The sequence below is a fragment of the Lissotriton helveticus genome, chromosome 9 (assembly GCF_964261635.1).
Source record: "Lissotriton helveticus chromosome 9, aLisHel1.1, whole genome shotgun sequence".
Taxonomy (NCBI): domain Eukaryota; kingdom Metazoa; phylum Chordata; class Amphibia; order Caudata; family Salamandridae; genus Lissotriton; species Lissotriton helveticus.
This window is the reverse complement of record NC_136070.1, coordinates 135,445,497-135,470,444: the sequence shown is the minus strand read 5'-3', so window position 1 is coordinate 135,470,444 and position 24,948 is coordinate 135,445,497. Positions and strand designations below refer to the sequence as shown.

General features: G+C 42.5%; 1 protein-coding gene across 2 annotated transcripts in view; it reads right to left on the bottom strand.

Moving 5' to 3' along the window:
* Nucleotides 1–24,948, bottom strand: part of PLA2G4F (phospholipase A2 group IVF) — a 341,301-nt gene that overhangs the window by 266,597 nt on the left and 49,756 nt on the right. For both annotated transcript variants that reach the window (XM_078659639.1, XM_078659638.1), the window contains exons 3-4: nt 20,616–20,752; nt 14,928–15,056 (exon numbers count right to left, since the gene is read on the bottom strand). In XM_078659639.1, coding sequence (XP_078515765.1) covers nt 14,928–15,056; nt 20,616–20,752 — 266 coding nt within the window. The remainder of the gene's footprint in view (nt 1–14,927; nt 15,057–20,615; nt 20,753–24,948) is intronic.

The following is a 24,948-nucleotide window of genomic DNA, read 5'->3' as shown; positions in this document are numbered from 1 at the left end:
TTTCACTACTTCACAATCTCCCCTCATACTCTGTCCATCCCTCTCTCCACTATGTTACTAATTCACACTCACCTCACACCCTCTATCTGCCATAACTTCATTATTCTGTCTCTCTTTACAATCCTTCCCACCCTTCATACTTGCTTACTATTATCATGTCCCATACACTGCATTTACCCATTCACCCACAACGTTCCCCCTCTCTCATTCTCCCCCCATCTTTACTTTCAGCCATGCACACGTACCTGTCAGAGATCACTTTCAACTTCACATCTCGAAATAGAGCGTTATCTTCCCCATGAGGTCACCTCTTTTTAAACGCCTGGTTGCCGCCCTCGTTACTCACTCACTTAAGCCTCGTGATTAATCACCTGTTCTTCCTACAACTGCCAAGCGTTAGCCTCAAGCCTCCAACTCCCATAATACACTTATCCCGATATCGACAATGCTCGAAACTACCTAAAAAGTCAGATTTTAAAGTATGTTTTTCAAAATGCCCCGTTCAATGAAATATTAACCCTTCACAAGTCCACATCCCTAAAACAAATAAATTGTGAAATGTTCGTCCGCTGCTCCTTTCAAACTTTCACTTGTCTTGATTTCAATTATGCTCAAAGCTACGTCAAAAAACAAATCATCTTATACTATATTTTCCAAAATGACACACGCTTGAAAATATGACACCTTTACACAATTAGTCCATATCCCAAACGTGAATAATTTAGAGAATGTTCAATGGATTCTCCTTTCAAACTTGCTTAAGGAACTCGTTGTTTATCGCCATACACGTTATTATGATGTTAAAAAGTTCAGTTTTGACATCTTTAAACACTGGGTGCTATCCAAATTAGGACAATAATATAAAAGCACTGGCAGCTCCGATGCCAGCAAACCCCCTCTGGAAACAAGTCCGGCCACTTAATGCATCGTGTCCCAGGTGGGGATTACCTAGTCTAACAGATATTTTATGTGACTCAGCAGGAGCGCGGGACCACGTACATCCAAGCGGCCACTGACTCGGAGGCTAGCAATAATTATTAAATTATGGCTGGCCGGCGGCCGCACAGTCCCTGTTGATGCTTCTTCAGTTCACGCGCACTTTTAATTGCGTTAGGCGCATGCAGGACAAGGGTTACGCTGAGACGTGCGCGCCGCGCACCATTCAATTTATGAAAGAGGCCACAGGTATTTAGGGCGAGCTTAACTATGTGCTGGCTGTGAGGCCAAGGGTGGCCCCTGGAGGGGGCCCCTGAAGGGAAGTGGGGGACCGGCCCCCCCCGCAACGCGGGGGCTGCGGGGGGGGGGGGGGCTGTGTTACGCCCCTGTGCCTAAGGATATGTAAAAAGATTGCCTCATCAGCATACATTTTGAAATAGCCCGACAACCTCCAGAATACTGACTACCGCCCCCCCTCTCCCTCTCCCTCTTCCTTCTACCCTTTTCTTTCTCTTCCTCCGCCTACTTTCTTCTTCCACTCATGTATAAGCCTTGTCCATGTAAATATATATTTTTTTATATACAATAAAAAAAAATCAGAAATTAAAAAAAGAAATAGCCCGTCAGTTCTCTTTACCAGTGCATGTACACTTTTATCCTAAAATAAATACGTCTGTCTCAGGCGACTTTTCCAAACATTTTCAATGACTTAAAATAACTTTTCAAAATGTTTTTGATGTAGGAGGACAACCATCCAAGCCACTCAAATGCAATCAATCAATCACAGCATTTGTAAAGCGCTTTACATACCCTTGAGGGTCTCAAGACGCTGGGTAGGGGAGGATGGGGTGGGGGGGGAGGTGGTAGGCTGCTACTGTTTGAAGAGGCAGGTCTTGAGGAGTCTCCACGTATGTTTAGTAAGGGGTGTTCTGAAGATACAGGCAGGTTTGTTCATTTTAAATTCGAGATAAATAGGAAGAAAACATTCGAAATAAAATAAAAACATTTTTAAAAAGTTACCAGAACTTAATTTAGAAAGCATAGCACAGGTCATTCATTCTTTAATGCGGTGTGTTTTTTTGGCTTGTTAAGCAGACTTTAAGGCCACCGTTTGAAATTATATTTCTTTGGTTTTTCGCGATTCCCGGGGTGTAGTTTAAAATATTTGGTTTGACTTTTCGCATGTATAACACCCACATTTAAAAGGTCACTTTTTCTCTGATTTGCAGATGTTCCCCTTGAATGTAGCTTTCCCCATAGATTATGCCAGTTTTTTCCACAGATTGTATATTTTTTCCGCAGATTTGGCGTATCCCGTCTTTGCAAGGGGCACAGTGCCACATGAAAAAAGTGAATTCTTTTTTATTTTTAGTTTAATTTGTGTACACAATTAGAACAGGGAGGAGGAGTTACATGCAAACACGTCATTTTAGTCTTCAATGGGGCTAAATCAATAAAGATCACAGGCGAGGTACTGGGAGTATGGAGTTGCTGCAACACAAATGCTCCTTGAAATGACGTGAAGTATTCGTATTTGTCCAGATGGCATGCCTCCGAGAGCTAGACGCTACCCGCTGAGGTATGTGGCGATCTATCTGCAAGCGCAAGTTTTAATCCTGCTGACTCAGCCTTTCATGACAGGAACCTGGATACCATCGCGGTGTTTAATAGTCGCACCTGTCACCGTAAGGCACCTGGTCCACAGGCGTGCGGTATCACTGGCCTCTGTTTGGACAGGCCTGGTCACGTGTACTGCTTGTCTCTGTCACAAACCTGGAACATCTTGTAGGTCGCTTGAGTTTATTACTCAAAATGAAAACGTCGGCCACGCCCGGACTAACCTCTGTTTACTCTCAAGGTCTCATATGTACTAAAAGCTGAGCCAAGGGACAGTGGGGCGTGCTTTCAAATCCTGGGCGAGGCAGGGAGTGTTTGCAAGATGGAATCCGCACAAAATTAAAGTACCCCCACTTTGAAAGGAAAGCTCTGATGGCACGAAGCAATGGAAGCAGGTGAGCCGACTGTTCCCTAGAAGAGCTCCCTTGTCTCTTCCACCCAGACATATATCTATTCATCCTTTCACCCTTCCATCCACTTTCTACTCTCCACTATTTCACCTTTACATTCTTACATCCATTCATGTTTTCATGCATCATTCAATCTTTTCACAGTCCATCAATCTTATCACATTCCATCAATGCATTCACTCTGGCATCCACTGAGCCATCCATCCACTCTGCCATCCGTCCATCCACCCTGCCATCCATACATCCATGCACCCTGCCATCCATCCCCATCCTTCCATCCACTCTGACATCCATCCTGTCACTCATTTGTTCACTCTGCCACCCATTTGCTCATCCTTTCACCCACTCACCCCTCCCTCCATTCTTTCACATGTCCATTCATCTATCCATTCTTCACCCATCCATCCATTTACTGGACCATCCTTTCACCTGTCTATTCACCTATCCATTCACTCATTCTTTCATCCATTCATCCATCTACACACACATTCATCCACAAACCTATTCATCCACCTACTCATCCCTCCTTCCTTTCACCCTTCCTTTTATTCAATATTCCTTCCTTCCCATTTCTATTTACCCACGTTTTGCGTTTGCTTGCTCTTCTATTGAGGTTGTATTCCTACATAGTGTTATTTATGAGACTTTGCCAAGTTGCAGACAGAAGAGGCCCATAAAGAGCCCCACCCTCGCTGCAGCAGCCAAAGTGGGGGTTCACTACGCCCCTGCCTGTAGGGCGCTCTCGAGGTGCCAGTCGCCAGGTTCCCAAACAGCAAAATACACTCTTTTCCCTTCATTTCAACAAACTTTACACGAGAGAGACAGACACCAAGCGTGTGTGGTCTACCCAGACGTAACTATTTATTTAATTATACACAAAACATTGGTCAAGGATGTGAAAAGCAGGAAGTGAAAACAAAAATGTTAGATTTCACAGCACATGACACTGGAATATATATAACCAGCATCATATTAATGATTCAGCGGCTGAAGTCTTGTTTATTCCATTATAAAACAGAACTACAAGTCCCAGAATTCAAAGAAAAAACCTGGACTGGAGCAGCACATCACACATGGACGTAGTAAACTTGCCAGTTATGGGGGCCCGGGTTGGTTAGCCTAACTTCTGCTAACTTGTAGTTGGTGATAAATAACGAATCCTTACAAGTTAAAAGCACTCACTTGAGTGCTTCCTACATTAAGGATTCGGTAATTCACCAAATCAGTATTTAAGAATTCGGTAATTTACCGATTCCTTAAATTAACGTTTCCGTAAATTACAGAATCCTGAAATTAGGCCCCTCCATCTGAAAAGCCTAATGCCGGTCGGTAACGGCCGAAATTATGTAATTTTAGCCATTACCGACCAGTATTAGGCTTCCTACATCTGGCCCCAAATGTGTTATATGGAAGGATTGAGGAATTTTGCGATGATGATATGTGACAATGTGATGTTTTAAACTTGGAAATGTATTTCATACAGTAAGAACACATTGCAAATAGTTGGTATGACAATGCTTAATGTTATGTTGGCATATTAGTAAATACTATTCGAATATTGCTGGATGTACGACTTAGCAAAACAAATATATACATTCACCATGATTAACAAAGTTTATCTCGTCTAGCATCCAGTGCTGATCTAAATAAAACATAGAGGAAAAGAGAAAATCTAGAGACTCTGCTGCGTGTAAATGGAGTATACGCTTAGGGATTGATCAAATTTAGGGACAGAGTATATCTTAGCACTTTATGAATAAGAATTGTTAGTAATTAAATATGACAAGTTGGTTAATGCGAGATTAAATTAATTTTAAGCAAACTATTCGGGAAGCGCTAGGGTATTCTATGCTCAAAACTATTTTTTCATATATTTTTATTTTTACCATGGTGCTGATCGAGTTACTAAGGGTTAAAGCGATCTAAGACAAATGTAGGACTTTTTTGCCATTCTCTAGTCCAGTTGTCATCTTGGAAGACAGTTAAAGATTATTTAGCTATTACACTGATCTACTGCACCACTGGCATTCAACTATAGTATTTGTTCATTAGCTATAGAGTTTTCAGATGAATTTGGGCATTTTACATATTGGTATTGGTGGCATTTGGGATCATATAAGTGTTTTTAAAGCTTTAATGAGTTTCAGATAGAGGAATTTGGTTAGTAAGCCTCTTGTTTTACACATGGACGTATTTGAATAATACCATATTTATTGTTGATGTTTATTTTGCATAAACTGGCATGTTCTCAAACACCAATAAACTGAAACTAAAATATACTTTTTACATTAAAAACATATTTTGGCATTTAAACAATTTTTGTTCTACGTATGTGTTTAGTGTTGTGATCCCAGTACCTATTTACCGATTTTCAAAATTACTAGGTTGTGCATGACATGTATTGTATTGTCTTGTGATATGTACATAGTGCTCCACTTAATTAATAAAGTTCCATCGCATTAACCCTTCACAGCCTTTTGTATATGCCAAAGAGAGCTCGAACAACCGGTTTGAAAATGTGAAAGTGTGGGCATTAGACATGTGGCTTTATGGGGAATGTGCTCTTGAGCGGCTTCCCAGGTGTGAGCCTCCCAACATCAAAGCTGACAGCCAAAAGCTCATCGTCAAGAGCAACATCCTTGTCATAGAGGGTCAGCTCCAGTATATTCATTCTCCCTGGGAGCGCAAATGCTGGGTGCTCAGGCCAATCTGACACTGCTCTCATGCATGAGAGCAGCGTTGTGGAAAATTGGCAGTGGCCACTGTTCGCATGAGCTGAAGCCATTTTGTTCACGGCAGCCATTATAGCTAGTCATGTGCTCGCCGCGTGCTTTTCCGTCTTCACTGTTCATTGCTCATGTATTCCGTTAGAGTCAGTACTGAGTTAGAGTTTTGCGCATGCTTGAAACGATGTGTAGTCGCTAGCATACACCTGTTTTACATGTAACTGTCAGATTTTCAGCTAAAGTTAGTAGTCTTGTAGCTCCTCCTACCTTGTTGACTAAGCAATTCTATCTTGACCATATATTTACATGTAACTATTCTTGTGAACACTTGTACCGCCTTCTGTTGAGTATCCATGCTAATACTGCAGATATTTGGTATAAAGGTGCAACAGTTCTTGCATTCCATGTGCTGCCTCTTACCTTGCCTGAGGGTTGTGTATAGATGTGGTTACACCTCATGAGGTTTAATAAATACTTTGTTTAATATTACAGCTTCCGTGCCAACTTCTTCCTTGATAGTCTAAAGGACTAGTGCGAAAAGAAGGATGAGCCCTTGCACTGGTGGGCTTACTAAGGCCCATCCCACAGTGTCTTGATTGGCTGCAATGGCCATCTGGAAGCCTGTGCTGCAGTCAGGAGCAGAAGAGCGGCGATGTGTCGATCAGCAGGTAACTTTCTTTTTTCCCTTTTTTAACGCTTATTCGTTGTTCCCATCCCAGAACACACTCCTGTCCCCACTCCCACCCCGCCACGCCGACACAAGCCGCTACTGCAATTAGTGAGCTCTGGAACCAGTTTCAGTGCGTCTCTGTCCCAGTGGCAGTGTGTCCCTTTACAAAAGTCCATGCCCACCGTTCTTGAGTCAGTGTATGTGTCTCACTATCCGTGTCAATCCGTCCCAGTTTCAATGTGTCCCTTTCTCTACATCACTGGTTCTCAGTATCGGTCTGGGGGCACCTGGGGGTCTGGTACACCTACTCAGCGATTGTGAATGCTTACAAAATTAAATAATATTAACAGATTAATAGAGTGCATGTAAATAATGAAGCACAATATAAAATTAAAAATTTTAAAACGTTCTGTAAATGTGAAGCAATTTTGAATTGGAGGCTTAAAATGAAGGCGGTATCCTCGGATTGGTTTGTGGCAGCAGTTAGTACGAGTTCATGAAACAGAATGTAATATGGATGATGATTGGTCTCAGTTGAATAGTTCCCATCTTCCCATTAAAATTTCGATTTTTTATATTTATTTGTGAATTAAATAAAATATTTCATCATTTGTGTATTTGTTTGATGAATGCTTGAGACTGCATTTTTGTGTTTTGTTTTGTGGCTCTAATCATCGAAATTGCTTAGGCTGGGACCCCCTGAATTCAGTAATGATTAAATGGGGCCCACAGAAGTCAGTGACAATCCATCCCAGTTTTAGTGTGTCACTTTCTCTATATCTTAGACACCCTGTAGCAGTACCAGTTGTGCCTGTCATTCCCCATCGCATCAGGGTGTCTCTATTTCAGTGCCAGAGGTCTCCATTCCATTAGTGTGTCCTTACTTCGTTGTCGGTGAATCCCCATTCTCGTGTCAGTGTATCTGTGTCAGTGTTTCCCTCTATCTGTGCCGGTGTGTTCCTACCTTGGTGCCAGTAAGTCCCCAACCCAGTGTCTCCCTGTCTCAGTGTCAATGTCTGCCCATCCTAGTATTATGTTGTACATCCTTATGTCATAATTATCCTGCTCTGTTATGCCTTTTGTCTTCTTCTGGCCTCGCACTGCTTCTCCTGCCGCATGCCAATGCCCAAGTGTTCTATGACGTCCTACTGTTCCAGGGTAGAACCTTGGGCATGGGTGACGGTTGGAGTGGCAGTTGCTGTGACTTGTAATCCCTGTGAAGACGTGCTTTCTGGTGTCAGCGGTATTTCTTTAATAAAGACTTTGAACTTACCTTCTGCCTCCTTCGAGGCTTTATACCTAGCTTGGTAGTACCTAACACCAGGGGTCCAATCGGCAAGATCCACCAAACAAATAAAGTTAAATACATCAACCTATCCTGATTGCTTTTAAACAACTCTAACTCATCTAACTCGAGGAAGGGGTTGACATTTTTTTCTGTATATACAGAAAAAACATACATTTAAGAGTGTTTTCCTTGTTTGTGATGTAAAATATATATAGTTACATGTACTCTCCCCTATTTTCAGAAAAAATATTTAACCCCATCCTTGAGTCAGATGAGTAAGGGTTATTTAAAAGCAATCAGGATAAGTTGATTAATTTCACTTCATCCGTTTGGTGGATCATTCCGATTGGACCACTGTTGGTATGTATTGTAAATTACCGAGGTTATTTTTGGGGTACCCCGTTGTTATGTAATGGCATCGTTGCTGGTGTCAGTGAGTCCCCAGCCCTCTGTGTCGGTATCACTGCAGATATCGGCTGTGATTTGAAAGTTAACGGTTTCAAACTGACTCAGCCCTACATCATTTGAAGGTGGGTACACTGAGTATCATTATATTTGGTAATAGTATTTTATATTGTGAAAGGTTCAGAATGTTAAGAGAGTGGAATATTGGGATGTCATAATGGAATGTAGTGAGGGAGAGACGAGGAAACGGAGAGAGAGGCACGAGAGTTAATGATCTGCCAGGGGTCGTTGATACAAATACTCTTAAATGAATAAACCCAATCTAAAAGAAGTTTGGGTGTGGATAAATCATTAAAGTGGTGACAAGCGGACACTTAATGGACAAAAACAACGTGTCATGATATAAACAACAACCCTTTGAGTGCTTTACAGTGTGATGAACAGTCGAGTAATGGTGTCGACGGAGGGCTCTACAGTTTTCTTTATGGTGGGACTTTTCAGTCTCAAATTGTGAGTTTCATCTTTACTGTTTTCGTGGTTTGCTTTTTGCAAGTTTCATCTTTATTGTCGGCGATTGAGCAACAATACAAATGAATCATTAAAAGTAACAACTCTGATTTACAGTTTTTAGCAACATTATGAAGCATTCAATAAATCAATGTATCTCAGTTTGTGTCATCTTGTCTTAGGGTCAGTTTTGGATTTTGGGAGATCTCCATCTCATCCCTTGTTGACTCTTGGTTCAATGTTGACTCTTGAGTCAATGCCATTATGTCTTAAGTGGCCCCCATTTGAGCACCATATTGAGGGTGCCAAGGTACCATGGCTTCTTTCTTGGTGGATGTAATATTGGGCTGCAGGAACTGTTCACAACGGCTCCTGGTTCATCCATCCTTCTTGCTCCAAGTTTCAGGGCAAATTTAGGTTCAACGGAGGCAGAAAGTAAGACGTGTGTGACCCACTGTGACATGTGAAGAAGGAGGGGGCTTGGCAACGTAATTGACTGGTGGCAGTAAAGGGGCATCTACGCAAAGCGCAACTTTTTTCACTGTGGGATCTCAGCCACAATTTAAATGAATACTAAAAACTCTCTCCCCTGCATTCTAAAGGTCCAGTTTCCTACACTCTTGTTTCAATAACCATAATACCATGTTGTGGTCACTTTAAATCCAATCAAAAAAGGGAGTCACTGTCCTGCGGGATAACGATACAAGAAGGATATCTAGGTTCTGGACAGGATATTAAGGACAGTCAACAGGACTGTTTCTAGTGGCACTCACACACCCCTAGGGATGTCATGCTTCATCATCAGGCGAGTGCTCCTCGTCGGGCCAGTGCTGCAATGCTCTACAAGTCACCTGAAAGATCACTTTAGCAGAGCACTTTTGGTTTTATTGCCGTTTGATGATGCACGGATGTCCAAGTGGAGTGACTTGTGATGTGTGCGACAAAGTGAGTTAAAAGTGAATAGGGGATGTCAGATTATCCTTTAATATATAGACTCCTCAGCCAGATTAGAAAACCAAGGGAGTTTAGTGCTACTTTAAGGGATTATAATGTGGCCAAGTAGCTCTGTGTAGTTTTAGTGAAATAAAACACAGGTCAACATGTTTCACGCCTCAGTGGTCTCTAAATGATCTGTGGCGCTTCTTCAGGACTAAAAAGGGTAATCAGCCTACCCCACACTTAATTCATTATTGGCAGTCCCCCTCTTAAAGGGAGGTACCTACTTTTTTATAATTAAAATGGTTGTCCATCTGCTGTGCCTCATCGTTCCAGGCAGAGGTTGCGCACTGCTGCAGGGTTTAAGAAGTGCGTCCTGTCCTATACATCTACCCTCCTCCTCTGCTTGCCCGGGACCGCCCCTGGCAGAGGAGTCTATTTTTAAAGGTTAATCTGACATCCCCTACTCAGTTTTAACTCACGTCGTTGCACACAACAAGCCACCCCACTTGGACACCCTTGCACTCATCAAACGGCAATAAAACCAAAAGATCTCCGCTAAAGTGACCCTTCGGGGAACCCGTAGAGCACTGCAGCGTGCCGGCCTGACAAGGAGCATCTGCCGGATGATGAAGCATGACATCCCTAGGGGTTTATGAGGGCAACAAGAAACAGTCCTGTTGACTGTCCTTAATGTCCTGGTCAGACCTAGATATCTTTCTCGTATCTTTATCTCACAGGAACAGTGACCCCCTTTTTAGGTTGAGCTGGAGCACAATGCGAAGCATTGTCCAGCTCGACAACTATAGTTGCCTGTCTCCTGGGAATCTGAGACTGGCTTCGGGCACGCGCGCCAATTGGTGTCTGTGGACACGCACGTCCTGGCCGGCGCCGTGCACATCCCCTGCCTCAGATTCCCACCTAAACACGCAGGCAGGAAGGCACAGACGCAGACACATACAAGCGCACGCGCGTACACACACAGCCCCCCCCACGGGTTCACGTGCACACACACAGCCACGCACGCCCCCCACGCGCGCACACACACACGCACGCACGCACGCACGCACACACACAGCCTCCCCCCCAACTCACCTGGCTCTTTTGTCGCGACTCCCCTGGTATCTCCGCCGCATCACCTGGCCTGTTCGAAGACGGGGACGCATTGTAATCAGCCCCGCAGAGTCCCGGTGTCAGTCAGTGGTGCGGGGTGTCCTGGAGTCCCACGCGCGCCAGCCTTGGTGTCCGCGCGCGGCATCCGTCACTATCCAGCCGCCCGCCCGCCTCTGCCCGGCTAGACTTCTACTGCCGGTGGGCGGTGCCTCGCCGCACTTCCTGTCCCGCCTGCAGCGGATTGGCACGGCCGCGCTAAGCACCGCCTTGTTGTATCCTAGCCATGGAGATTGTCTCTCCGAAGCGTAATATGCGTCCAATTCTGTTTTTCTACATGAGGTGGGTGTGGAGGACCAGGTGTAGCGCTTGGATCTGTGAGGCGCTTAGAAAAGTGGGCGCTTCGAGCTGAGCCCTGTGTCAGCCACGGGATTTAGCGCAACTTCTTCCTTCTTTCGGTGTCTTTAAACCTTGTATTATTAGAGGAACAAAAACGAGTGTGGTAATGAAGCCACGTATTTAATTCAGCAGAGGACTTGCAATGCTAAGCGGTGCCTACACGTGTGAGAAATTAATGCAGAAGGCTTGTGGCAGGGTCTCCCGGGGTTGTGAGTAAATGTATGATCAATGAGAATAAAATCTTGCAACTGCACCCCTGCCTTTCAGATCTTCCTGCGAGTATTGCATTGTGTCTAGGTGCTTGGCCGGCAGTCTGAAGCTCTCCTAGCATGCCAAGAGGAATGCCTCTGGCCTGCTTATGATCGCTCATATCCCGTCTCCCGTGTTTAGAATTCATTACCTGTGGCCCAATGATGAAGTCGATTTCATCCATATTGCAAAGCTTTAATGTCCTGTTGCCTCAAGCTGTTGTGTCAGGATGGGAATCGGGTTTAAGGGGAGAGGGGGCATCCACAGCGATCTAAGGGGATGGAGTAACAGTGTAAGTACTACAGGGTTAAAAAAAAATCAAGTAAACCGTACATGTCTTGTGGAATGTGCCCGACCGGGCGTGGGGAATTCCTGGTGCCTGTCCCCGAACAAGTGTGTTATCCTGGGCAACGGGCGCACTCCTTGTGGAGTAGTGTGGCTCACTGGTTAGAGGCGGCAGGCCCGAGAGCAGAAGTCAGCCTGGGACCAGGGTTCAATTCCCGACGCGGCAGGGTCGTGGACCTTGGTCAGCGGACTCGATAATTCTCGCTTCGGTGCTTACTCTAATCAGGGGTTCCACTCGGCAACTCTGGGCATTAGCTTGCCTAATCTCCACAACGGCCCCACCAATTCCGGGGATGCCTGGCTCCACCTTGGGGACTCCCAGCAAGGGACCATCCCACAGGGAAAGCCAGGACGGGTTCCCCAGAGTTATACAGCGCCGGGACGCCCTGTTGCTGGGGCAGCTGTGCGCTTCACAAGTATACTACATTCACAAGTATACTACCTCCAGCGCTCTAGCGGAGGTGTACGGAGCCCAGACCGGGCCCTCCGGATGAAGATGCGCCGGGCGGACCCTGGCACCCCGCCCTGATGGAATATTTATTTGTCAGAGTGGAACTTTTTACTGGGCGCCTCGGAGGCGCCGCCCTCGGAGTGGGGTCAATACTCGCATTCTCCTCCACGCTGTGTGATTCGATATAGCGCCTTCTGCCTGATCCTCTACCACCGCTGTCTTCACAGCGAGTTCTTGGGTAAAGCCACTTCAATGCGCTATACCCAGATTATACCACTTCGGACAGGCGTTGATTATTTTATGTTAATCCTAACCAGCGGGTTGTGTGTGTGATGCTGCTACTGCACACCCTCCCTCGCTTCAATATTGGAGAATGTCGATGAACCAGAGGCCGGTCTGGTTTTGCGACCCTGCGCTCCCACTTTCAAAGGTCGAATTTGAATTCCAAAGGAAAGTTCCAAACGCTGCCATTAGCACTTAACGTGTTGACACTCTTGAAGCCCGAGCCGAAGTAATAAGCAGAGACTCCCACGGAAGAGGAATGTGCCTACATGGTACCTGATCGGCGCTTACACACCGCGCTTAGTGGCACGCATTCTATCAACCACTTACGGGTGAAAGGAGGCGCTGCCCTAGCCGGCTTGAAACTTGTGCACTTACTGCTTTGGAGGGCGCACAAATGCTTTTTTTTTGCGATTTTATATAGCGCGAACTGGACCCGAAGGTATTGGAGCGCTTTATATGAGCACCATCTACGTTAGTATACATTATAATTTTTTTAGTAGGCACGGGGAGATAAAGTGATTTGCCCAGAATCACAGGATGTTGAGCCCACACTCAGACTCGAACCTAGTTCCCCAGGTCCAAAGTCGGAGGCTCTGACCATTACTCCACATCCTCCCACAGGTTTGATTTCATTTGGCCTTCTTTGTGAACCACTTGTGCAGAGCTAGCCCTCCCACGTTTGTGATGAGGGCGGGCAGCTCTCCATTATCACATTTGTGTGACACTTTGAAGGCCCAGAGACATTTGAAGACATTTTAGGGGTTTTATCCTAAACCCTCTTTGAATCAGTGCACCTGAAAAGATATTTATCAGCCGCACACTGAGTGAGTTTGAGTGTGATCACACGATTGTCACTGAATGTGAGATCCAATTCCCTTACCACCCCCTGGAGTAAGTCCTGACTGCTCTCTATGCAACTTCTGAGCGACAGCTTAGAATAACAAGCCTGGTGTTCACATGGATTTAATTAGTCTTAAGCTTTGAAACGCCAGTGGTAAAAATCATTATCCACCAGGCATACTGCCATCTATCTAGCGCCCTCCCTCTATCTATCTATCGCCCTCCCTCCCTCTATCAATCGCATCACCACAGCATCACTCAGCACCACCACGGCATCACTCAGGGGCACCACAACATCACTATGCGCTACCACAGTATCACTCAACGCCACAGCATCACTCGTCGCCACCACAGCATCAATCTGTGCAACCATTCAACAACAACTGGTTCAAATATGTTCTCTCAATGTTTCAAGCTTTATTACAAATGTCACAAAAATATGTTAATATTTCACTTCTGTTCTTAGATTTTCGTCGCAATAAAATACACTGAACATAATCTTCACAAAAGTTATTTACAAAAGTTTAAGCTATTGCCAATATAAATTACAATAACTTTTATTTAAGTATTAATTATTAAAAAAATAAAAGCCATTGTTATTTGTAATATCGATACATCTAAGTCACGTAAAGGCAACACATATTGCATTACAAATGTTCTAGGTGTCACATTTGCAAAAGTTAAAACTATTGGAATTGTAAATGACAAAGCTATTAATTTAGCTATTTTCAAAACCAACACAAATACAAAATTTGTCATTTTCAATACCAATATCTCAAACTTTCCTAATGCGAGACCTATTGCATTGCAAATGCTTGTTTGATATGTTTATAGCTTGGGAGCATGGGTACTGGACCTTTATCTGCTCCTATCCCCCCTTTTTCTTCGATAATACACTTAGAATCCACCATAGCATGCACTACGAAACCAATTATCACAGAAAGCAAGAAAGCATGGTTACAATATTTCAGAAAGGCAATAATTGTTCTGTAGCACAACATTTTTCCGCGGCACATTTATAGTTTTTGTTTCTGATGGGCAAACACATCTGTTGATGTAAAAAACTAATGTGCTGGACTCTATAATCCAGATGAGTGTTGAATATATGAATTGATTCTCCTTTAGAAACATACAGCAACAATATTGTTAAACTGTTTTCCAAATATACTGTTCCTAAAACAAAATCTTGTTGGGATGACTGCTTCTCCTGTAGATTTGGGAGTACTGCCAGCCACAAAAATGTCCCTCTTCCCAGCCTTCAGTTTTGAAACTGTCAGCATGAGTGTGCTAGCAATGGTGGATCACTAGGGATGTATCTCAAAAATACATTTTAAAAGCGCACGTTCACCCCAAAGGATGTCTGGACTCCCAATAAAAGATATTTATTGGTACCCAACTCAATGGTACTCATTTTTTGATTTCAGGAGGATGAAAGTCTAGGTGGACCGACCAGGATTTGGACCTATGACCATAAGATCAAACACAAGCCCCTGAAGTACATGCTTTAGTCCACTGAGCCATCACATCACTCTTTTACAAGATAATGTTTTAATTTAACCTTCCAAGTTTTAGTGTTGTTGTACCAGTGCCTATTTTCAAAATTACTGGGTTGGGTGTGATGTGTATTGTATTGTCATATGTAAATAGTGCTCCACTTAATTAATTAATTAAGTTCCATCATATTAACCCTTCACAGCCAAAGAGAGCTTGAACAAAGGGTTTGAACAATGTAAAGTGTGGGTAATAGACTCACCTGCGGCTTTATTGGGAATGTGCTCTTCAGCGGCTTCCCAGGTGTGAGCCTCCCAACATCAAAACTGACAGCCAAAAGCTCATCGTCAAAAGCAACATCCTTGTCATAGAGGGTCAGCTCCAGTATATTCTATGGCGAGAAAGAAAGGTCTGCTATCACCGTATGATAAAACCCACAAGAGAGACACAAAGATGATCTTGCCTGCATTTTAAATGTTTCAGGGAGTGAAGATATCAAACAAATTTAGCAATTTCAGTTTTTTTATTATTGTATTGTGGCCACTGGGGAGCAGATTAGTATTGATAGGGGCGAAGTCATTGAGGGTATTATGGGATTAACAGCCGAGAAAGCACCCGGTCCTGATGGGATCCCTCCTGACCTATTTAAGTCTGAACCAACCTTTTGGGCTCCTATACTAGAGTCTGTCTTTAACGCTGTAGTGAAAAGAGGCTGCCCACAATCGTGGGGGGTCTCCACGATTGTCACGGTTTTCAAAAAGGGCGACAAGTCTAGTCCACACTGCTACAGACCTATTTCATTAATAGACTCTATGGTTAAAATAATAGGAAGGATACTACTGCAGAGACTCTCAGACTGGGTGGTGGAAAACAACATTATGTCCATCTCCCAGTATGGATTCTGCAGTGGTCGCTCGACAATAACCCAATGCCTTAACCTATTTTTAATCCTAAGCAAGTACACAGTGGCTCACAGGGGCACCATCCACCTCGCCTTCATGGACTTGTCCTCAGCTTTCGACTGCGTGAACAGGGGGAAGTTGTGGCAGTTCATGAGGGCGGAAGGGGGTGGACAGTGGTATTGTTGATTTTCTTACAGATCTGCACAGCAATACCAGAGCTAATGTCAGATACTCTCAAGACTTGATGGTAACAAACAATTTTGACATTAGAAAGGGTGTTTGCCAAGGATGCATTTTGGCCCCCTTCCTTTTTAATTTTTACATCAATAATCTTGATAGTGTTTTGCAGAAGGTACCGGCTGACTGTCCTAGAGTCGGCAGGCGGGGAATTCCAGTACTTTTATATGCAGATGATGCAGTTTTAATATCTAGAACTGAAAGGGGCCTCCAGGTTTTATTAAATGCTTTTAAAACCTTCATGACAGATAGAGACCTTATGATTAATAACTCGAAATCATTTGTCATGAAACTTGGGTAACAACCAAGTAGGAATTTCGTATTTAAAATTGATGAAGCGGTAATCCCGATATCAAAAACGTTCTCCTATCTTGGGGTTCTTTTTGATACTAAATTAATTGGGGTCCGCATCTCGCTAAAAAGAAAGGAGAATTGGTCAGGGTGAATGCCTCCGTTTTTAACTTTGCCTCGAAACTGGGGAAAAACCTACCGGTGCAATGTTGAAACTTTACAACGCTAAATCCGTGGCATCGGCTACATACGGTAGTGAAATATGGGGGTATGTCGGTGGTGAGCAGCTGCAGATCGCTGAAAACTCCTTCATGAAGCGTCTCCTGTGTCTCCCCGCAGGCACATCCAATTTTGTAGTACACGAAGAATTGGGGATGCAATATTTATATGACATTTTCTCTTTACGCCCGTTGACTTGCTGGATAAAACTGTGGCTTAATTCGGATATTCCATTGACACATTTGATTGTGAGGGACTGCTTGTCCCAGGACAAGGCACTGGGTATCCCTTGGATAAAATACCTGAAATCCAGCTTTGCCAGGCTGGGGCGTCCTGATTTGTTTGAACATCCAAGCCGGATTGTCAAGGGTGATCTGGAGGTAATCAAAGGGGCCTTCCTTATGGATAGGAAGATCCAGAGGGAAGGAGTGGAGCTCCAGAAACAAAGTGTGAGAACATTTGTCATGTTGAAAACGTGTGTAACCACCGAGCCGTATTTATTGGGTTCCCTGACCTCCCATGAAAAGTTTCTACTAACGAGGTTCAGGCTGAATCTTTTTCATCATCTGCTGGTTAGGCCAAAAACTGCTAATTTTAATAAGATTGCAGTACCTTGCGGCTGCGACGGGAAGTCTCCGCAGGACATGCTGCATTTTATATTTTTATGTAAGTTTTATGAATACCCCCGCAAGCGCTATTTAGTGACTCTTTTAAAAACCCTCGATTTTATTCAGATCAGACCGGCGTTAATTTACTTACAACTTTTGCATAGTGATAGTATTCTCCAAATTACTGAATTTTTAAAATTAAGTGTTAAACTGAGAAAATGTTTGGATCAGTAGTGGATTCTTGCAATGAATTTTAGTAATCTTTTTTGATTCTTATGTAATGAAGACAGTATACTCTTGCACTCTTTGCACTTTATCAGATATGTCTCTATAACAAATGTATTTTTTAATTGTGTTACTATTGTATATGTACTTTTATGGTTTGAACAAAAACCGAAATAAAGTTTTCTGACTGACTGACTAATATTGTATTTTTCTTGACAGGCTAGCAGATTTCTATCTCGAATACACTGTTGCAAGGAGTAAACTGGACAGACAGAGGGCTGGACAAAGAACAGTTTTTAACTAGTAACCACTAAATGGAGAATCGGTAGCCCAATCACTGCCACACTCGGCAATAATGGCCTGTTGGTGATATTAACAGTGTGATATTGTATAGGAGTGGCATAAAGCCAACGCGCTGAAGACTTAACTAACACTACAGCACTGGGCTAAATGTTAAATGAACATTTAGGCAGAGCTACAGCCCCCACTCTCCCAAAAAAAGGACTCAACTAATATTGGATACTGTCTATATAGTACAAAAAAACACAATATAAAATATTAAAAGATAAAACAGCAGACAAAGCAAAATTCCTTAGGCACATTTATAAAAAAAGATCCACCAATCTCAATGATGTTGAGAGAGAATGTTATACCATTGTGGCCTATCTGGTAAACAAGTGTTTCATAGCTTTAGACAACTCAAATCCTGATACATCAAACTCAAAGTTCTCAGTTCTCAGTTGAACGTTTTGACAAACTAATATATGATCAAACTTGGCAGCAAAGACACACCTCCTGGCTGCGACATGTGGCACCACATTCAGTGGAGTAAGAGGTCATAGGCGGGCCTGCCACCACTGAGTTACCAGAGTCCAACAGCCTGCACCATTATCCTTTGGTCCATAGCCAGAACAAAGCAACATACCTTCTCAGGACAGAAGGGTGATAACTAGCAGACTGCACAAAATCCTTTATATTAAGATTAGAGTTCGACCAGACCAATGAGAAGACAGCCCAGCAATTTCACCTGGGTGGCCAGGACAAATGCTAGGCTTTCCCTTTTTCCCAGGTATACCCTTTCTGACCTTCATTCCTTATGTTTAATGACCTTTAAGTTTGTTTTTGAGCAATTTCAGTCTCTTTTCTCTATGGTTGTTACCGCTTCAAGTTTGGCTCAGTTCCTCAAGGTTGTAGTCCAATTCCTCTGGTCAATTTCCCTCCAGGTCTGATCTTCCATGTGTTCAGAAGTCCAGGAATTTAGTTAGCGTTCCTAGTTCAGATATCTGATCTGAAATCTACAAAATTGACAACAGGTCCCAGAAACACAGTGTCTACCTGCACCCATCAACTCTTCCCAATGGTGGACTGGACAAATCACAGGTTGCTACCATGACCATGAGTTATCAACTGGGCCATTCAGCTTCTAGCCTCCTTGTAGGTGGACAGAGTAAAGAGAGGTCTGCAGATTCTCAAAGACGTGCAAGAGGATCCTCCACCCAAATGAAAGAGTGACCTAGGAGTAGGAATCAAAAATGCAATGCATCCAATTAAGAAAAGCTTGAAAAACTTTGAACCAAGAAGGAACACTATATAAACACACTGGAACATCCAATTAGACAAGGAGAGTAGTGCGTCCTTGCTGAGTTAGTAAATAAGCAACCGAAGGGTGAAACAGTGTTTGCAACAGAAAGATGTTTTGAGACGTTCTGTAAAACGTACATTGAACCTGTAAAAAGGAACCCTAGAAAACCATTCTGACAGGAGGCGCTTGAATGACACCATGAAAATCAATAGCAACAAATTCAAATTTGATTTAAATAGATGCATTGGAAAAGGAGCAAAAATACTGCTAGCCAGTGACTCAACATTCAAAACCTCTCACCTGCAGTAAAGTGAAGTGAACAGGTAGGGAACATTTCACCTTCCATAAAGTGGTCTGAGGAGTTTGAGATACATCCAAGGTTATGTATCTCTATATTTAATTAAGTTGATGAAGTACCTTATTTCTTAACATAACACACATTCTCCTCAAGGTGCATCTTGCAAACCAGTATCGCCAATATTGTTGTATAATAAAGATGAACAATTAAAGGAGTAGCGTTACATTTTTCGTAATAGGTTTAAGGTGATATTTTTTATTTCATCTGTCATCCTGTTGAGAATGTCTCTGAAGTTTTAGTTATGTTGGTTTGGGACGGTGTTCAGTCCATCTGTGTCAGAGATGGTAAGGTTCCTGTAATCACGCTAAGGGATGTTTCTTGGTGTCCTCACCTATTGCTATGGTCTAATGTTTGAAGATTATCTTTTCCTTAGGGTCCAGGAGAAGGATCATGGAGACCTTCAAGCCAAAGCCCTTCTATACTATTCAAGGCAAGCAACTTGTGTTAGATGTTTAACAGAAACGAAGCGGAGGTCTTCCTGTGCAGGGTCCGTCTTCTCCGTCTTTCCCACCTCTCTTATTGAAAGTATACATTTTTGTAAATCGGATACAAGGTGCTAAACATGGGTCTGTACCTCTAACTAGGAAGGTTGCTCAAAAATGAAATGATTACAAATTTAATCTGACGGTAGATTAATATCTCATGCTGCCTGTCTCTATTCAATCTGATGTGCATGATGATTATGATATATGTAACATGGATTTGAAAGTGCTTTTATACAAAACATCATCACTCGAAGAGCTGGTAATATTCTAAATCCAAACAAGGGATTTGTTCTTTTCCAAATCGGATTACAGGCGGGCAGTTAATATGTTAGAAAATATTGAAGTTACACATTTCCCCCTCCTTCCACATCCATAATATGAGGACAGAGGAAAGATGGATCTTCCAATGGGGTGAGACAGGTAGCCTGTTTTAGCATTGGCAGTGTGTCACCATTTCCAAAGGTGCCACCTCCGTGGAAGGCCACCATGATGTTCTTGCATGGAACGTTCTGTAAATATAGATTTAAATGTAGCTTCATTTGTGTTTATGGTTGTTGTGACAGCCATTTCTGCATGCCACCAGCTTATAGTTGAAATAGTGTCACAGAAATGTCCCCTCAGATAGTCCCCACCAACCATCGGAGGTTCACTCTAGGGTAAAACAACAGGTACAGTAACAGTAACTCAAAATGGGCAATACATTTGGCCCACCAGTACGGCGGATGTGATTTCTTCAGCAGACTAGAAAACTGTTAGTTCAAACCATTATTGCTAAAATCAGTTATCATTATCTGTCAGCTCCCCGTGGAACTGAGGCTCTTGGTATGGTTTACAAAGTGCACTGCATAACAAAATGTATGGGAGAAGAGAATTATTGGAATCTCTTAAGTGGCAGCCACATGTTGATTATGGATCAAGTAAGTACTCCTGTTGCAGGAGTGCACGATTCTGACTTCCGGCAATGTGTTTGGCAAGTACCTATCCCATTGATTACTGTGATCTTACCTTAAAAGTACCTATCCCATTGATCACTGTGATTTTACCTTCACGGCTCCATGGACGTGGTAGTGGAAGGTTTCATTCCACTCTGGGTTGCTTGAGTTGGGGATGACCCGAGTTCGCGATGTGGCCGAAGACGCTGTTGGGAGTCGGAGCTCCACATAAGTGTCTGCCTTGGAAACTGATAGGGGTGAAAATAAACAGAGCAATTCAGGCATGGTATCCAAAGAGAATACGCACAGCAAATTAGCACTCATTTAGGACTACCACAAATAGCTACAAAGACTCAGGGATTTAAAGATAAAAAGTAGGAATATCTTTTTGGTAAGGGAAAAATCTTTGAGACTATGTAGTGTGTTTCCATTCTCTTACAAAATATTTGCAAAACAAAGTATTTTGTAAGCTAAAAATGTACTACTAATATAGTTAAATAAAACGTTAAATTTGCATTGTATAATTACACTTAATAGACTGCATTAGTTTAAAAACTTTAAAATTATGAGATAGTTATCCCCAGTGTAATCTACTCGCTGGCTGGCCCCAAGGTAATACACTCACTGCTGTTAAGGGTGCATCACCTCTAACAGCCTCTCTTTTAACCCCGCTGTCTTAATATGGCATGGAGAGCAGCCTGAAATTAATAGGGTTGCAAGACCCCCCCACCCCTTGGCTTGAAACATCAAATGACCGAAAATGGGGTCAAGAGGCTGGGAACACATCAACAAACACATTAAAGTTCTCATGTTTTAAAGACAAGCTGTTCATCCTCGAACAGTTCTTGTTGTGTGGTTTAACACATTTCACTACACCTAGCTGCAGAATAATAAACTAAACAGCCGAAAGCCCCCTGACTGAACTATACGACTTTGTGATGCGCTCGCCATGTACAAAAATATTTTTCTACATTGGTGCATATTTAGATATGAAGGATATGTAACATAAATCCAACACACAATGGAATCTTCAAACCTAAGAGTAAAACACTGCAGATGAATGTTCTTGCAACAGTACTGATTATGATCTATTTTGATGACTGCACGAACAACGAAACATAGAATCCAGAATAACAGGATTTTCTGAAACTAAATTCCATTTATGGACGTAAGGGATGGCTGAATAGGTTTGCTTTGTTGTGTACCAAACTGGATGACAAGAGCTGTGGAAAAATATGAGTTGAACCTGCATAAACACAGGTTAGAACCCCCGAGCGTATGCGCACACACCTATGGTTCTGAGGTCGGTAAACTGTTGTTGACAGTACTAAGAAACTAAAAATATGTGGTTGAGATGCTATACACTAATAACAGGTAGCATTGTTTGTTCTGTGTTGAAGGATTAAGCGGTATCGCCCCACTGATTTGTGCGCATTTGAGTAGGAAGTTCAAAAATGTAAAAACATTGCGTCCGTTCATCATACAAATCAATATATTACTAGCAGAGGAGGCACAATTAAACATGAATTGTCTAAACGAGAAGACTGGAATTGGTAATCCTAATTTTCTGAACAAAGTACTCAAAATAAAATATATAGCAAAAATACACAGTAAAGGTTATTAAAGTCAGATGTGTCAACGAGTTATTGCAAATGTAGGAAGCGAAATACATTTGATCTTGACGCAGTTGTTTCAATTGTTCTATTAAAGTGTTTTCATTTAATTGATCATTTTTATTTCCTTTTTTTAGTTTCAAAGACACTTATTAAATTAGACCCCTCAGTATTTGTCATATAGGCTTTTAGGGTGTTACACATTCTGTTGTGGTCTAATTTCATCGTGACCACTCTCGACACAGTTGTTTTAGTTTGTTCATGTGTTTGTATTTCATTTGTAAATAAGATTTCTGGCTATGTTTCAAGTTCGCTTTTAGGTGTTTACAAATTCGACAGTGGACTAACTACATTATAGGATTGGTTAAGCAGTGTCACCAATATATATTTGCACTTAATGAAATGTTAACATGTAACCTGAATAACTATTATTTGACGATGAAAGAAGTTGGCATTGTATTGCCGGTGAGAAAGGTACCAGCATCAATTATAGCGGGGACACTGGATTTTGATTGGTTGTTACTCTGTGGGAACCTATAGGATGTATCACATGGATAAATTGTCATGTTTTTAATGTGTGAAGATGATTTAGATATTTAGGATTTGCCTCTGTCTATCCTTCGCAGGCAGATGTCTCTTGCCCTCTCATGAGACCCAATGCTTCCTATTTTTCTGCTCACTTACTCTCAAGAACAAGCATATTTCTTCTCATTTTAATGAGAAATTTCATTTGGTTGTTCTTTCAATGCTTTATCTGCGGACACCTACTGCTTCTGAAATTTTCTGACTTACCCACAACCGTAGCTTAGCATTAAGGGAACAGAATTTTCCCTTATTTTGCTCACGGCATCTTTGATCACGTTTACTTGCATTTGCTTAATTGAAATGCCAGGGTTATGTTCCCACATGCTATATTCAGGTAACTATCAATTCATGCTTGGTTAATCCTATTAATCCTATTTGAGATTGTAACTTTACTAGATTGTTAATAAACCTTCATGGTTTGCAAACTAACTTCTATCTTCTCCACTTGTGACAGCCTCAGTTCGAGATAAAAAGATCTGTCTTTGTGGGCACAGCGAAGTTCAGCATTTGTGCAGTGCAAATAGCATGCTTGTGTGGTGCAAATACCACCCTTATATATCCTGCTATCAAAAAGGTAGATAAGAATGGTTCTCATGAAGACATAGATGGCAAGAATTTGCTCTAAAGTCTGCCGGTATCTGTCCAGACTCGTCCGCCTCCCTGAGGTTCCTATAGTCTGGTTCTGAGAACTGGCTATGTTGCAGTCTTCCTTGAGCAGTTGCAAAGTCGTAGGAGTGTGAATATAGTAGGTTTATGTGTTGTGTTGTCAAGTGTTGTGGGTTTTGATGAGTTAGTGTGCTGCTTGGAATGGTGACCATTTTGAGAACAAGAAGGCTCCACATTGCCGTGTAATATGTGCTGTTGCAATATGTATATCGCTTGTGGTTATAAAGAGAAACATGTTTGCTGCAAGTATTGACATTTTGGTTATCGCCAATTTTCAAAGTCTAAGATCCTTGGATAGATATGGAGTATATTAGGTTGTAATTTGTCTGTGAAGGTTTGTGGTGTCAGACTGTGAAGCACTATCGGCCGCACATTAAGATAGGCCCTTATAAAACATTTGTTGTGAGGCTGTACTAATTGACATTGGGGTTTGTTTAATTGTTATGCGCAGAGGAGTAAGCAAACTAGTCAGGGTGATATTCCGCTGAGCAAGATTTCACTCCATGTCTGATAACACCCTCCTGGTACCCCTAGAGTGATTGTGTTCTCTGAATTTATTTTCTTTGCTGGAACTGACAAGGATTTTCGTTTTATTAATTGCTATTACAGAGCGGATCGCTGTTGAGTGAGAGCTTCTGTGAGGTAATGCGGGCTGATCATAAGGTGCCTAATTGGTATTGGTCAGTCGGTGTGTGTGCCTCGCTGAGATTGGTTGTTAGATTACAGAGTGCTGTGCTCTGAGTGGACTGTTACTTGGTGCCGCAATAAGGCTGGAATTCAGTGTTATTCAATTCTGCTGGTTATTTCAATTGACATTTAATTAAATTTGAGTTGTGATAAATTTAGAGAAAATATATTTTATTCAAAGAATTAAGGGCTTCATTTAGTGATGAGGTGAGAATACCTGCCCACAAGGCCCGGAGGCACATCCAGAGGGCACACCTTTTCATTACATGACAACCAATATCGGTTTTCACATGTGTATTTAGCCTAAAAAATGGAATATGGTCACTGCACTTTCAACCTGAGCATCATTGAGAAATTGAGGCGGATGGTCTATGAAATGAAGCTCCCACCTAGACCAGCCCAATATGAGCCTTAAATGCATGGGTGCATGTAGCACATATGAAAGACAGAGAAAAATATCAGAACTAGGCCAAAAAACTGTTAAGAATTGGATGGAAGTGAAGTGGGATGCAGAATAGCTGGCAGGGAGGCAAGAGATGAGTGAGGGAGTTAGGGAGTACCCTGTCTTAATCAGGAGAAAGACTGGGAGAAAGAAAGCATGAGAGGGGGAATGAAACTGAAATAAATAATGATGAAAGGAGTGATTGTGACTCCAGTGATTACTTTTTGAATTATTTATTGGCTTCCTAACCACCCCCGTACGACGTATTTCACAAAGCTGGGAGGGATCAGCCATCTATGGGACTCCTGTTGCCCGCAGATACAAAAGTTAGTGCACCTGTCGATCAGGGCCTCCTCGATGGGGTTGTGCCTCGAACCATTTCATCTCCACAATTGACACCTGATCTACTCTCAAATCCACGACTAGCTTCCCAGATAATGTAACCATTTCT